Source organism: Scyliorhinus torazame, chromosome 15, assembly GCF_047496885.1.
Source record: "Scyliorhinus torazame isolate Kashiwa2021f chromosome 15, sScyTor2.1, whole genome shotgun sequence".
Taxonomy (NCBI): domain Eukaryota; kingdom Metazoa; phylum Chordata; class Chondrichthyes; order Carcharhiniformes; family Scyliorhinidae; genus Scyliorhinus; species Scyliorhinus torazame.
The window spans coordinates 152,078,718-152,093,498 of NC_092721.1; the positions used below are offsets into that span (position 1 = coordinate 152,078,718).

Consider the following 14,781-nt stretch of genomic DNA (forward strand, 5'->3'; position numbering starts at 1 on the left):
CTGCCAAGATGCCTGGGTGGCACTGCCAAGCTGGCAGGTGCACTGCCCAGATGCCAGGGTGGTAGTGCAAGGGTGCCCAGTTGCCAGGTTGACACTGCCAAGGGTCCAGGCCTGAGGCGGGCCATGCCCATGAAAAGAGGGTGGAGGAAAGGTTTGAACATTGGCTGTGTGTAGGGGCCTCTGGGAGGTTGGGTGGGGTTGGGTGTGGCGGTCCTGGAAGGAGAGGGACCTGTAAGTGGGCATGGGGGAGCCTGAAAAGGGGGGGGTGGCCCAGGGACCCCGTAGCAGTGTGTGTGTGTGTCACAAAACTGCAGAGCTGGATAGTTGTGCGATTACTTAACTCCATCTCGAATACGCTACTTCTGCTGTTAAGTATGCATTACAATCTTGTGATGAAGCTTCATCAAGTTCTAGGTATGCCTGTTGCTGCTCCATTGCACTCCTCACTGAACCAAGGTTGGTTTCCTGGCTCGATGGTAAGGGATATATCAGGTTCTGAGACTGCAGTTTGTGATGAAATATAATTCTGCTTTCGATTGGCCACACCACCTCATAGATGCCCTGTTGGTCCATGTTTGACCTGATGCCGCAAAGTCTGGAGTCAGTGTTGAAGACTCCCAAGGCCACCACCGTGCTGCCAACCTCTGTGCAGTCTGTTCTGCTAGTGGGACAGGACATAACCAAGGTTGGTAGTGAAGGATGTTGATTCTGGAGTAGGACAGTGTCAGGCTGTTGGTTGACTTGTCTGCGGGACAGCTTTTGCAATTTTGGCATGTCCTCATATGTTAGAAGGATTATGCAGATTTGACAGGATTGATTATACCTTAGTTTTCTCTGTATCCAGTGCTTTAGGTTGATCTGACATTCTAGTTTTCTGTAGTGGTTTGGTATAACTGAATGGTTTGCTTGGCCATTTTAGAGGGCAGGTTAGAGTCAGCCATCATGCTATGGCTCTGTAGTCACATATCATTCAAATTGGATGAGGATGGACAATTTCTTTCCTGAAAGAACATTAGTGAACCAGATAGAACTTGTAGGTTCATGGTTACCATTACTATTATAAGCTTTATATTCCATATATATTTAACTGAATTTAATTTCCCTAGCTGCTGCAATTGGATTTGAGCTCATGCCCTGATCATTGGATTTCTAGACAAGTGACATGACCATTATGTTACCAGGGGCGAAATTCTCCGGAGACGGCGCGATGTCCGCCGACTGGCGCCCAAAACAGCGCAAATCAGACGGGCATCGCGCCGCCCCAAAGGTGCGGAATGCTCCGCACCTTTGGGGGCCGAGCCCCAACCTTAAGGGGCTAGGTCGGCGCCGGACGAATTTCCGCCCCGCCAGCTGGCGGAAAAGGCCTTTGGTGCCCCGCCAGCTGGCGCGGAAATGACATCTCCGGGCGGCGCATGCGCAGGAGCGTCAGCGGCCGCTGACGGCATTCCCGCGCATGCGCAGTGGAGGGAGTCTCTTCTGCCTCCGCCATGGTGGAGACCGTGGCGGAGGCGGAAGGGAAAGAGTGCCCCCACGGCACAGGCCCGCCCGCGGATCGGTGGACCCCGATCGCGGGCCAGGCCACCGTGGGGGCACCCCCCAGGGCCAGATCGCCCCGCGCGCCCCCCCCCCCCCAGGACCCTGGAGCCCGCCCGCGCCGCCTTGTCCCGCCGGTAAGGTAGGTGGTCTAATCTACACCGGCGGGACAGGCATTTTAGCGGCGGGACTTCGGCCCATCCGGGCCGGAGAATCACGCGGGGGGGCCCGCCAACCGGCGCGGCGCGATTCCCGCCCCCGCCGAATCTCCGGTGCCGGAGACTTCGGCAACCGGCGGGGGTGGGATTCACGCCAGCCCCTGGCGATTCTCCGAACTGGTGGGGATCGGAGAATCTCGCCCCAGAACTGCATTCATCTGTATTGGAGGTGTATTGAGCAGTGCCTTCTATTATGTGGATTTGCACCACTTTGTTGCTAGATACATTGCTGCAGACCACTGAGGGTCATCAGACTAGTGATTTTCTTTGCTCTCAAGCACGATCTGAAAGTAGCCCCTTTTTTTCCCCTGGGCTGTGGAGCAAATCAAATTACTGATTGATAATTTGTACTAAAGTGGTAAACCTTTTTTTGAGATAGTAATTTTTGCGACTTACCATATAAATCATATTAATCAGTTTTGAAAAGACTTGGAATTACCTCACACCACATGTTGAAACCAAAGTAAGCTGTGAAATTATGAATACAATAAGCAGTCAGCTGATTTGCTTTATATAAAATATGTTTCCCTATTTCTTCAAGCTTGATTAATTTTTCACATATTTTGTTAAATTGGACTATCAAATTTATTTTCTCCTGAGATGCACAGTATTGTTTTCATTTATTGAATTATGTAATCCTTTCTATTTCTTTTACCCCTTTTTTCTTTTCTTAAAAAAAAAACATTTTCATTGGTTTTCACATTTTATATTACATATTCTTAGTTTGAACGTTGAGTTACAGGTGTCGTACCCACGTGTCGTGTTTTACAAGGGCAGTCAAGGTGTGGTTCTGGTTTATACAAGAGAGAAAATTGGGCAGCACGGTGGCGCAGTGGCAGCACTGCAGTCTCACGGCGCCGAGGTCCCAGGTTCGATCCTGGCTCTGGGTCACTGTCCGTGTGGAGTTTGCACATTCTCCCCGTGTTTGCATGGATTTTGCCCCCACAACCCAAAGATGTGCAAGGTAGGTGGATTGAACTCGCTAAATTGCCCCTTAATTGGAAAAATTTAATTGGGTACTCTTTTTATAAAAAAAAAATAAATGTTTTTTTAATTTTTAAAGAAGAAAAATAAAAGAGAGAAAATGAAAAAGTCAGCCAAAGTACGATCCGAGGAGGCTCGCTATACATATTTACATTTGCCTGCTTCATCTCCCTATGGTGGCTGTGGGCCTTATTGGCCGGTCTGCCTCAGCTGCCCTGCCTGTTGGCCCTAGCTTGTGCCTTCCCACTTGTTGCTGCTCCCTCTGTCCCTCCCTTTGCCCTTGCGTCTGTGCCCCTTGTGTTTTGTTTACTCCTTTTTTCTGACTGTTTCAACCTCCCCTCCTTCTAAAAGTGTTGATTCTTTGCTGAGGCACTGCTTCATGCATACTGGGTAATCCTTAGTATCTCGTTTAACCAACTATTCTTCATGCTTGCGCCTAAACGCAAGTCTGCTCCTTTCTTTCTTAATCTTCCAGCAGCATTTGGAAGTGGGGACAATGGCAGCTTTTTTGCCCACTTTCTGACCCAGGGTTTGTTTCCTTTGACACCCAGGGATCTCAACCCAATTGTACTCAACTATTATTTGGCTGGGATTAACTAATTCAGTACAGTTCAAGAATCTAATTGGGAAATCTCCTGGTCCATAAGACTCAGTTACTTATTGAGTTAACTAATCTGAGCCTTTGGAGGCGTTTCATTTTATCTATTTAAGTATTAATCAACCTAGATTGCAAAAATGTAAAGCTTTCTGAAATGGATTTACTAAGAATCTTATAATATGTGATTAGTATATATTAATCTACTTAATGGGAAAGGGGAGAAAGCTTTTAGACCATTTTGTATGAGCTAGTGTCTTGTTTTCTGCTTTCATAATAAAGCCTGGATTGTCTGCTATAGGGTTTCCAACAGAGGTAGACAACTACCACAGTCTTTTTCCTTTGGAGCCTCCACCAGCTAATCGGCTACAAAAAACAAGTAATTTTGGTTTCATTACATCCTGTTATAAAGCTATCAATAGCAAAGATGACCTCCCATACTGCCTTCGCAGGATACATGGTAAGGAAATTCAGACTTGTAGTCATCCTATATTAGCTGCTTGTCATTGTCCTGTTAAGATTGCTTTAAGTAACTGTACAGTAGATTATTTTTTTCATTTAATTTTTATGCTCTAGGCCAGAGATACAGGTAATGTGAAGTTGATCATTTTTAACTTTGGGAACCCAGTGTCATCATTTTATACTCTCTAATTAGGTAAATACAAACTTGAAACTTGAATACACTGCAATGATATCAGAAGCCCATTCTTTATTATAATTGTGCATTTTTTCATTTACCATAACTGTTCCAATAGTCGAAGCCATTCTGTGCACCAAGAAGCAAGTTCAAAATGTTCAAATTTCACATGAACCCTTACAATCAACTTTATACTGGACCAGATCCCAGAGATAAAAGAACACAGTTTTAACTGTACTTTGGGTACTTTTCCAGGCTTTCGTCTTGTAAATACTAAGTGTATGGTCTTAGTGGACATGTGGAAGAAGATACAACATTCAAATACTGTAACACTTAGAGAAGTATTCACCACCAAAGCATTTGGAGAACACTGTGAGTAGTAATTTCTATTCCCTCTGTAACAACCAGCGTAAGTAGTATAGGGTACATTTTCTAGCAGGAGGTTGTTGAAAGTCTTAGCAGTTGTTATTTGGTGAAACAAATATATTTTGGGTCATTTTCCCAATTAGTCAACTTGATATTACTGGTTTTGAGTAGCATCTGTAATTTTTGTGGTGTACGAGTACAACATAACCGTTGTACAGATCATCTGCAGAATGAGTTTCCCTTTTTATCCTTTCTGAACTGTTATAAATATGTCCTTAATAAGCCTAAAGGATGAGGCAAATGCATTCCATATATTTCTTGATTAAAATATAATGGCAATCCTTCATCTGAAAGAAGGGCCACCGCCTGCTCAGTTACAAGAGTTGTATATTTTGGCAAACTCAAAAGGGTGGAGGATTAAAGAACAATTTGTATTCTGGTGCAGTGGGCAGGGAAGAACTACGAATGATGGCGAAGTGAGCTGCGAAAATTACTGAGTTTGACATTCTGAAAGAACTGAACCGATGCCATGGCATCACAAGGGGCATGGGGAAGAAGCAGGTTCCAAGAACTGCCTCAACTGGGGCAGGGTTTGATCCCAAGCCGTTGGTGTTGTTAAGCACACCCTCAAACCAACTGTTAATACTGGCCCTTTTATTCTTCCTTTCACATTTGTAAATTAATCCAAAGCCGAGGGTTTATGAAACTTAGCGTGTGGCCTTCACCTTCTTTCCCTCTTGCATAATGATAAAAGCACAGCCATATAATGATAAAACGATAACCAAATGCCAGAGGATTGGAAAATTGCAAATGTTACACCTTTATTTAATAAAGGTTGTACAGCTAGCCCCAGCCATTACAGGCCCGTCAGTTTAACATCCGTGGTGGGCAAGCTTCTAGAAACAATTATTTGGGATAGAATTAGTTGTCAAATGGAAAAATGTGGGTTGATTAGGAAGAGCCAGCATGAATTTCTAAAGGATAAATCGTATGTATGTTTTTTCCAATAACCATCCTATATTAGTATGTTGCTGGGATTTTTTGAGTAGGTAACAGAAAGAGTCAATGAGGGTACTGCTATTGATGTGGTGTACATAGACTTTCAGAAGGCATGCAATACAGTGCCACACAACAGATTTGTGAGAATAGTTGTAGCTCATGAAATAAAAGTGACAGTAGCAACGTGGATCCAAAATTGACTGAATAATAGGGAAGCAGAGACTATTGGTCAGTGAGTTTTTTTCAGGCTGAAGAAAGGTTGTAGTTGTGTTCCCCAGGGTCAGTAATGCAACCCTTACTGTTCCTGATATATATTAATGATTAGGTCTTGGTGTGCCTGGGACAATTTCAAAGTTTGCAGATGACACAAAACTTGGAAATATCATAACCTATGAAGAGAACATCGCAGCACTTCAAAAGGACATAAACAAGTTTGTGGAGTGGGCACAGAGGTGGCAGATGACGTTCAATGCGAAAAAGTGAAGGAAGAACATTGAAAGACAATTTTTTAGGGGATGCAGGATGGGTGTAAATGTTCATCAATCCTTGAAGATAGCTGGAGAGCAGTTAATAAAGCATATAGTATTCTGGGCCTTATTGATAGATGCCTAAAGAACAAAAGCAAGGAGGTTATGCTGGCTCATACAAGACACTAGATAGACCTTACTTGGAATATTGTGTATTGTACTGGGTGCTACAATATAAGGAAGCATGCAAATACATTGGGAAGAGTGCAGAAGAGGCTTACAAGAATGGCTCCATGGATGAGAAACTTCAATTATAAGGGTAGATTGGAGAGAAGTAATCTCGGAGAAGATTAGATAGAGATGTTCAAAATCATGAGTGGAGTTAGGCATAGTGAATCGGGAAAAACTGTTCCGCTCTTTAAAGGATCAAGAACGAGACGACACCGATTTAAAGAAGCAAATGTGATGTGGGTAAAAATGTATTCACACGAGTAGTTCGGGTCTGGAATGCACTGCCTGGAAATATAGTGGAGGCCGGTTCAATCGAGGCATTCAAGAGGGTATTAGATGGGCGACATGGTAGCATAGAGGTTAGCAATGTTGCTTCACGGTGTCAGGGAACCGGGTTCGATTCCCGGCTTGGGTTGCTGCCTCTACGGAGTCTGCACGTTCTCCCCGTGTCTGCGAGGTTTCCTCCAGGTGCTCCGGTTTCCTCCCACAAATGTCCCGAAAGACGTGCTTGTTAAGTGGATTGGACATTTTGAATTCTCCCTCTGTGTACCCGAACAGATGCCGTAGTGTGGTGACTAGGGGATTTTCACAGTAACTTCATTGCAGTGTTAATGTAAGCCTACTTGTGACACTAATAAAGATTATTATTATTAAATGATTACTTGAATAGAAAGAGGGCATTAGATGATTACTTGAATAAAAACAATGTGTATAGGTACAGGCAAAAGACAGGGGAATGGCCTAAGTCATGATGTTCGCTGGGAGAGCTGGTGCAGACACAATGGGCTAAATGGGTGTCTCCTATGCAGTAACAATTCTGTGATATAATACCTCGGTAACAAATTTGATAAAAGTTTCTCCACAATTGCTTTGTGTTTTTTTCCAATAACCATCCTATATTAGTATACTCGCAATAGCATAACGCACGCAAGCAAGCACCATGTTCCAGTTTTTCCAAAACACGCATTATCAGCTTCATGTCAGAAAATAAAAACAGGAAAAGCTGGAAATATTCACATTGGGCATTTCTCTATGGAGAGAGAAATAATTTGGATTTCAGGTCTGTGACTTTCATCAGAACAGATGGCAGGTTACACACACAAAATGTTGACTCTATTTTTATCTCGACAGAAGCTGTCTGACTTGCTGGTATTTCCTGCATTTTTCTCTTATTTCCGATTTCCAGCACCTGCATTATTTTTATTTTTTGTATTTTTTCAGGAAATAATTTATTTCTTTTAATGGAACTTGTTAATTGGGTCCCTGATATCCTGTACAATTGTAATTGCAATAATACTTAGCCCCCAAAGCTGAACTGACTTAAGTTCAAAGCTGGAGTAAGCACTTTAGTGATTGAAGTCAAATAAACGCCATCTTCCAATTTTCAGGAAAATCCTTTACAGAGCAGGTGGAGAAGGTCTTTTGGTCTCTTAAGAGGAAACATTGTGACTGGTTTAGTGAAAATGACCAAGAGATACAAGAACTAATCATGCATAAACGCAAAATGATAATTGACTGGAAACTTTACCTAAGCTCAAGAGAAAAGCAGTAGTTCTACATGTGGCTGAAGGCATAAAACCCCCAGCATAAAGAATAAATGATGGGTAGAAAGAGCGTGGGACATCCGACAATTCTTAGGCACATAACCTTCACGGTTTCTTTAGTGCTGTCAAGACAATATATAGACTCAAGGGCCCACCCCATTGGGAGCCAAACATGGAGGGAAGCTGGTGGACAGGGAGATGGTGTTGTGGACGCCAGGTCAGTTCTCAACTGTGGCTAAGATACTGGTTCAGAGCCGCAACTTTTTAAAGTTTTATGGCAGCGCAGAAAGATCAATTCGTTCCAGGAATGGTATCATAAGAAATAGGACTTGGTTATTTTATGAAACAAGCTTTATTTCAACAAAAAGAAACAATATTTAAATTTTTAAACTTCAACCTTAACAATAACAGATTACATGTAGTTTCTTAACTTTAACACACAAATTTCCATTAAATGGCACTTTAAATGAACATACAGCTCCCATTCCACTTAGGCAGGCAAAGGCGATACTTGCATTTACAAAGCAATTTTTCTCTGTTAGGGAAGTTCTTTCAGAACCCTTTTCCAAAGCCTGCCTCAGTGCCAACTTTCATGACTTCTCTTCGTCACTTTTCAAAGCGTTCTCCTCGTACCTGTTCAAAACAGGATTCTCTCTCTCTCTCGTTCTAAGCTCTGCCCAGCCCCTCAACAAAGACTCTCCTGGGGTTTCCAGATTTGAACCCATCATTGTTATCTTGGCTGTCTGATTGCCCACTCCCATTTATACAAACGAGTAGAGCCATGCTATTAATGGCAACTAATCTCCAATTAATGGACAAAGAGACCATCAGACTCTGTAATGGGCTAATTGCTGGTCAGACAGGAGTATCCCGAAGGACAATGGATCTGGGGAATCCTATGTCTTCCCACTAACCAATTTAAGCCTGACTGGGACAATGTAACCCAGGCCAAGTACGGGTGTATCACCCTGACTCCTGCTAGCAGTTGTTTTCCCTCAGTCTCTTTAATCCCTAAATTGCCTGCTACATCTTTGATCTCATTTCTGCACCCAATTTCCTAATAACTCCTTCTCATAACAGATGATCAGTGCTGGGTGGAGAGAAAAAATAAACGTCTGTTATCGATTTGAATATCCGCGACAGTCTCGAATCTATCTCGGTCCAGAGCAAAGTGAAAAAAGAAATTTGATTGAAAAACAAAAATGACTCTGGAATCATTGCTGAAATTCAGAAACATGGCAGAGATACACTCCTAATGCAGTTCCACAACCTCATACCCCTCACTGATTGTACCAATATTTGAGAATGGAGCTATGTTTTGTTGCACTAACTATAAAGGAGTCTCCCTGTTGTCTGCCACAGAGAAGTTCATTGCAAGGATCCTCCTCAGCTACCTCCTTCCAGTGGCCAAGGAACTCCTTCCCGAATCACAGTACAATTTTTGCCTATCGAGAGGCGCCATAGACTTGATAGTCACTGGATGTTGGATTTGTTTGCTGTCACTGTACCGGGGTACAGTGAAAATGTATGGTTCTGCGTGCAGCTTAGACAGATCATTCTGTACATGAAAAGAAAATACATAATAGGGCAAACATAAAATACGATCACTGTGTGACAATCCGAAGAACAGTGCAGGGAACAGCACCATACACTGTACATGGTCGTTTTCAACCTCGCGTATGCCTTTAACTCTATCACCACAAAGGCTTAAGAGTATCCTTCTCAAATTTGGCTTTTCACTAAACACTGGAGAAGTAAGGTTCTCTTACAACCAGCCCCCATAGCAAAATACCTCCACCTGTTGACTGATCCATTGCAAGATCGTGGAAAAGGTGGACCATCTATTGTATCGTAGGAGCCTCTTTACGAAAGTGGATGCAGACGATGAAATTTGTCTTCTCCTTCAGTATGCCAGCTCAACCTGAGGAAAAGAATATTTTGAGCACCAGGTTCAGAAAGCTGCAGGAAAGAGCAAGACCATAGCAGGGATATGAATAGCATAGCGAAGGCAAGAGTTCAGTTGATATGCAACGGGACTGGGCAAGACCAGGAACTGTGACCACAATAAAATATTGCCAACACCTGTAACCAGGAACCAGTCAGAGCCCACATTCAGAAAGGAAAATCAAGGCGTGACATTACAGGGAAGCAGGTAGATGATTGGCTGGTGAGTATTTCCTATTTATTTGAGCTAAACTAGGGAATAAACTGGTGTGTCTTGCCTTTTTTAAGGTAAGATTAATTACTACTTGTAAGGTGTATTCAGTATTAGTAGGGTTTATCAGTATTAATAAAGGTTATTAGTATTTGTACAGTTTATGTATAGTGAGGTTTATTAGTATTGATAAAGGTCTATTAGCAGCAGTAAAATTTACTAGTAGTAGCAAGATAATTAACTAAGAGAAATGGCAGGGATGCTCCCAACCTTGAGTGCATATCATGTGCTATATGGGAACACCAGAACGTTTCCTGTGACCTGGATAACCATTTGTGCAGGAGATATTGTCTGTTTCAGACATTGAGCTCCAGGTTCCAGAACTTAAGTGGCAGGCGTAACTGTAATGCATCCATGAGGTTGACAGCTTCGTAGATACCACGTTTATAGATATGGTCTCCCCGCAGCTGAAGAAAATGCAAGAGAAAGGAAATTGGTGACCAGCAGACAATCAAGTAGAAACAAGCAGGTAGTGCAGGAATCCGCTGTGTTTTTCCCACTTTGCAACCAGTAATAAGTCCTGAATACAGAAATATGTGATGGTGCATCTGGGGAATGCAACCAGAGCCAAGTCCATGGTATCATGGATGGTTCAGCTGTAAAGGGAGGTACAAGGAAGAATGGAAGAGCATAAGTGATGGATGATTTGATAGTTACTGTGCAGACTTTTAATCTTCAAAATTGGTGGCCTAAATGTGATTGGGTTTTTTTGTGGCATACTGGGTATGTTCTCCATCAGTAAGCAAAATAAATATTCTTTCCAAGTTTTTACATTTACCATAATTTAGTTTTTTTAATTAATTTATAAGATGAGGGCGTTGCTGGTTAAGGCAGCATTTATTGCCCTTCAGAAGGTAGTGGTGAGTTGCCTTCTTGAACCGCTGCAGTCCTTAAGGTGTAGGTACACCCATTGTGCTGTTAGGGAGGGATTTCCAAGATTTTGCCCAGCGACAGTGAAGGAACAGCGATATATTTCCAAGTCAGGGTGGTGGGTGACTTGGAGGAGAACCTCCAGGTGGTGGGGTTCCCAGGTAGCTGCTGCTCTTGTCCTGGATGGTAGTGGTCGTGGGTTTGGAAAGCGCTGTCTAAGAAATCTTAGTGAGTTCCTGCAGTGCTTCTTGTAGGTAGTACACACGGCTGCCACTGTTCGTCGATGGTGGAAGGTTTGAATGTTTGTGGAAGGGGGAGCAAACGAGTAGGCTGCTTTGTCCTGGATGGTGTTGAGCTTCTTGTGTGTTGTTGGAGCTACACTTATCCAGGCAAGTGGAGGGTATTCCATTACGCTCCTGACTTGTGTCTTGTAGATGGTGGACAGGCTTCGGGGGTCAGGAGGTGAGTTAGTCACTTTAGGATTCCTGGCTTTTGACTTGCCCTGGTAGCCAGAGTATTAATATGGCTAGTCCAGTTCATGATCAGTGGTAACCCCCAGGATGTTGATTGTGAGGGTTCAGTGATGGTAATGCCATTGAATGTCAAGGGACAATGGTTAGATCCTTTCTTGTAGGAGATGATCATTGCCTGGCACTTTTTGGCGCAAATGTAACTTGCCACTCCTAAGCCTGGATTTTGTCCGGGTCTTGCTGCATTTGGACTGCTTCATTATCTGAGGAGTCACGAATGGTGCTGAATATTGTGCAGTTATCCGCAAACATCCCCACTTCTGACCTTATGATGGAAGGGAAGTCATTGATGAATCAGCTGAAGATGGTTGGGCCGAGGACACTATCCTGAGGAACTCCTGCAGTAATGCCCTAGAGCTGCGATGATTGACTCCCAACCACCGCAATCACCTCCCTTTGTGCCAGGTATGACTCCAACCAATGGAGAATTTGCCCCCTGATTCCCATTGATCCAGTTTAGCTAGGGTTCCTTGATGCCATAGTCAGTCAAATGCTTCCTTGATGTCAAGGGCAGTCGCGCTCACAGTATTCAGCTCTTTTGTCCATGTTTGAACCAAAGCTGTAATGAGGCCTGGAGCTGAGTGACCCTAGCGAACCCAAACTAAGTGTCCGTGAGCAGGTTATTGCTGAATAAGTGCCGCTTGATAGCACTGTTGATGACTCCTTCCATTACTTTGCTGATGATGGAGAGTAGACTAATGGGCGGTAATTGGCTAGGTTGGATTTGTCCTGGCACTTGTTTACAGGACACACCTTTATGGAAAAAAAAATGAAAATCGCTTATTGTCACAAGTAGGCCTCAAATGAAGTTACTGTGAAAAGCCCCTAGTCTCCACATTCCGGCGCCTTTTCGGGGAGGCTGGTACGGGAATTGAACCGTGCTGCTGGCCTGCCTTGGTCTGCTTTCAAAGCCAGCAATTTAGCCCTGTGATAAACAGCCCCTCCTGGGAAATTTTCCACATTGCCGGGTAGATGCCAGTGTTGTTGCTGTACTGGAACAGCTTGGCTAGGGGTGCAGTCAGTTCTGGAGCACAAGTCTTCAACACTATTGCCGGGATATTGTCATGGTCCATAGCTTTTGCAGTATCCAGCGCCTTTCTTGGTATCACGTGGAGTGAATCGTATTGGCTGAAGACTGACATATGTAATGCTGGGGACCTCTGGAGGAGACCGAGATGGATCATCCACTCGGCACTTCTGGCTGGAGATTGTTGCGAATGCCTCAGCCTTGTCTTTTGCACATTTGTGCTGTGCAATCGCTTAGTTCTGTCTATTACTTGCTGCTTATGTTGTTGGCACACAAGTAGTCCTGTATTGTCGCTTCACCAGGTTGACGACTGGCTTGGTGATAATGGGGATACCATTACCACTTGGTGGTAATTGGTGGGGATATACCGGGGCATGAGTTTGCAGATTGTGGTTGAATCCAATTCTGCTGCTGCTGATGGCCCACAACGCCTCATGGATGTCCAGTTTTGAGTTGCTAGACCTGTTTAGCGCAATGGAGGGTATCCTCAATGTGAAGACGAGACTTTGTCTCCACAAGGACTGTGCAGTGGACACTTCTACCGATACTATCATAGACAGATGCATCTACAGCTGGCAAATTGGTGAGGATGAGTATGTTTTTCCCTATTGTTGGTTCCCTCACCACCTGCTGCAGTCCCAGTCTAGCAGCTATGTCCTTTAGGACCCGACCAGCTTGGTCTGTGGTGGCACTATCAAGCCAATCTTGGTGGTGGACATTGAAATCCCCACCCAGAGCATATTCTGCCCTCTTACTTCCTCCAAGTGGTGTTCAATATGGAGGAGTACTGATTCATCAGCTGATGGTGGCCGGTACGTGGTAATCAGGAAGTTTCCGTTTTTAACCTGAAGCCATGAGACTTCATATGGTCCGGAGTCGATGTTGAGGACTCCCGGGGCAACTCCCTCCCGACTGTATACCACTGTACCTCCACCTCTGCTGGGTTTGTCCTGAATACCATGTAGGCCAGACTAGGTAAGGGTGACAGATTTCCTTCCCTAAAGGACATTAGTGAACCAGATGGGTTTTAATGATAATCAACAATGATTTCATGGTCATCATTAGACTTTTAATTCCAGATATTTCATTGAGTTTAAATTCCATCATGGGATTCTAAACTGGGTTCCCAGATCATTACCCTGGGTCTGTGGATTACTAGTCCAGCGATTAAACCACTATGCCACCGCCTCCCCATAATGTGCAAACTATCTTGACAAAATTATTGTGTTTCAAATCAATAAAGCATGGAGGATCGATTTTTTTTTCCCCCTGAGGCTTCTTGACCTAATTTTTTGTGGTGTTTCCCATCAAATATGATCTGAGCTAAATAAAAGCCTTGCAACACCATCAGGTGAGTGAACTACGCTCTGAAAGCTAGTGATTCCAAATAAACATGTTGGACTTTAACCTGATGTTGTAACTGTGTTCTTACTGTGCCCACCCCTGTCCAACACTGGCATCTCCACATCCGAAATAAAAGCAACAGGGGATTTTTTTCCTGAATGCTGTATTACTCTAATATTAGTGTCACAATAGGTTTACAGTGAACTGCAGGTTCAATTTTGATGTAGATTTTATTGGTTGCTTTGTCTACAGCACTTGTATTTGCTTATGACTTCCATGCTGGTGCAGAAACGATGATGAACAGGCATTTCAATGATCCCGGTGCTGACGCCTATTTCACGAAAAGAAAATGGGGTAAGCAAAAATATATTTTAATTGAAAATATCTACAATTAGTGATTACTGTATTAATGGCTACAGCAATAACGTGTATTTATGTAGTGCCTTTAACATAATGTAATCTCTCAAGGTGCCTCACAGGAGCATTATAAAACAAGGTAGAAATAGACGGTCTTAATGATTCAGTGTGTATGAGTTCAAAAGGTCATTTCAGGGTCAAATGTGACACCAAGATTGTGAACTGAGCGGCTTAAACCCAGACTTGCCAAGGAAGGAGATAGGGCTGGATATTGTGTTCACACCGGGCGTATTTTCAGTTGGGGGGGGGGGGGGGGGGGGGGGCACGTAAAATAGGTCAAGTGGCGAACTCACCACAGTACTGACTACCATAATATGCTAGGTACGTGAATGCCGAGATTGGAAAACTGTCCGCCAGATGTAAATATATAAAGATCACTTAGGCATGTCAGTAAGCCTGTCGGCAAGAATGATACACTGCCCATGCCAAAATATGGCTGGCTTGGGCAGGCTGCTTTTAAGGCCAAGATGATGGGAAAGGGTGGGAATGCGGGAGGATTGGCTTCGCATTCAGGAGCAGGAGTAGACCAATCAGCCCTATGAGCCTGCTCAGCCATTCATTATGTTCATGGCTGATCATCCAACTCCGTAACATGTTTGCGCTTTCCCCCCATTCCCTTTGATTCCTTTTGAGCTATATCTAACTCCGTCTTGAAAAGATACAATGTTTTGGCCTCAACTGCTTTCTGTGGTAGCGAATTCCATAGGCTCAACACTCTCTGGGTGAAAAGATTTCTCATCATCTCAATCATAGAATTTACAGTGCAGAAGGAGGCCATTTGGCCCATCGAGTCTGCACCAGCTC

General features: G+C 43.8%; 1 protein-coding gene across 2 annotated transcripts in view; it reads left to right on the forward strand.

Moving 5' to 3' along the window:
* The window catches only part of pan3 (poly(A) specific ribonuclease subunit PAN3), a 269,750-nt gene that overhangs the window by 207,932 nt on the left and 47,037 nt on the right, over positions 1 to 14,781 (forward strand). For both annotated transcript variants that reach the window (XM_072476944.1, XM_072476943.1), the window contains exons 9-11: positions 3,632 to 3,790; positions 4,223 to 4,339; positions 13,813 to 13,914. In XM_072476944.1, the coding sequence (XP_072333045.1) occupies positions 3,632 to 3,790; positions 4,223 to 4,339; positions 13,813 to 13,914 (378 nt within the window). The remainder of the gene's footprint in view (positions 1 to 3,631; positions 3,791 to 4,222; positions 4,340 to 13,812; positions 13,915 to 14,781) is intronic.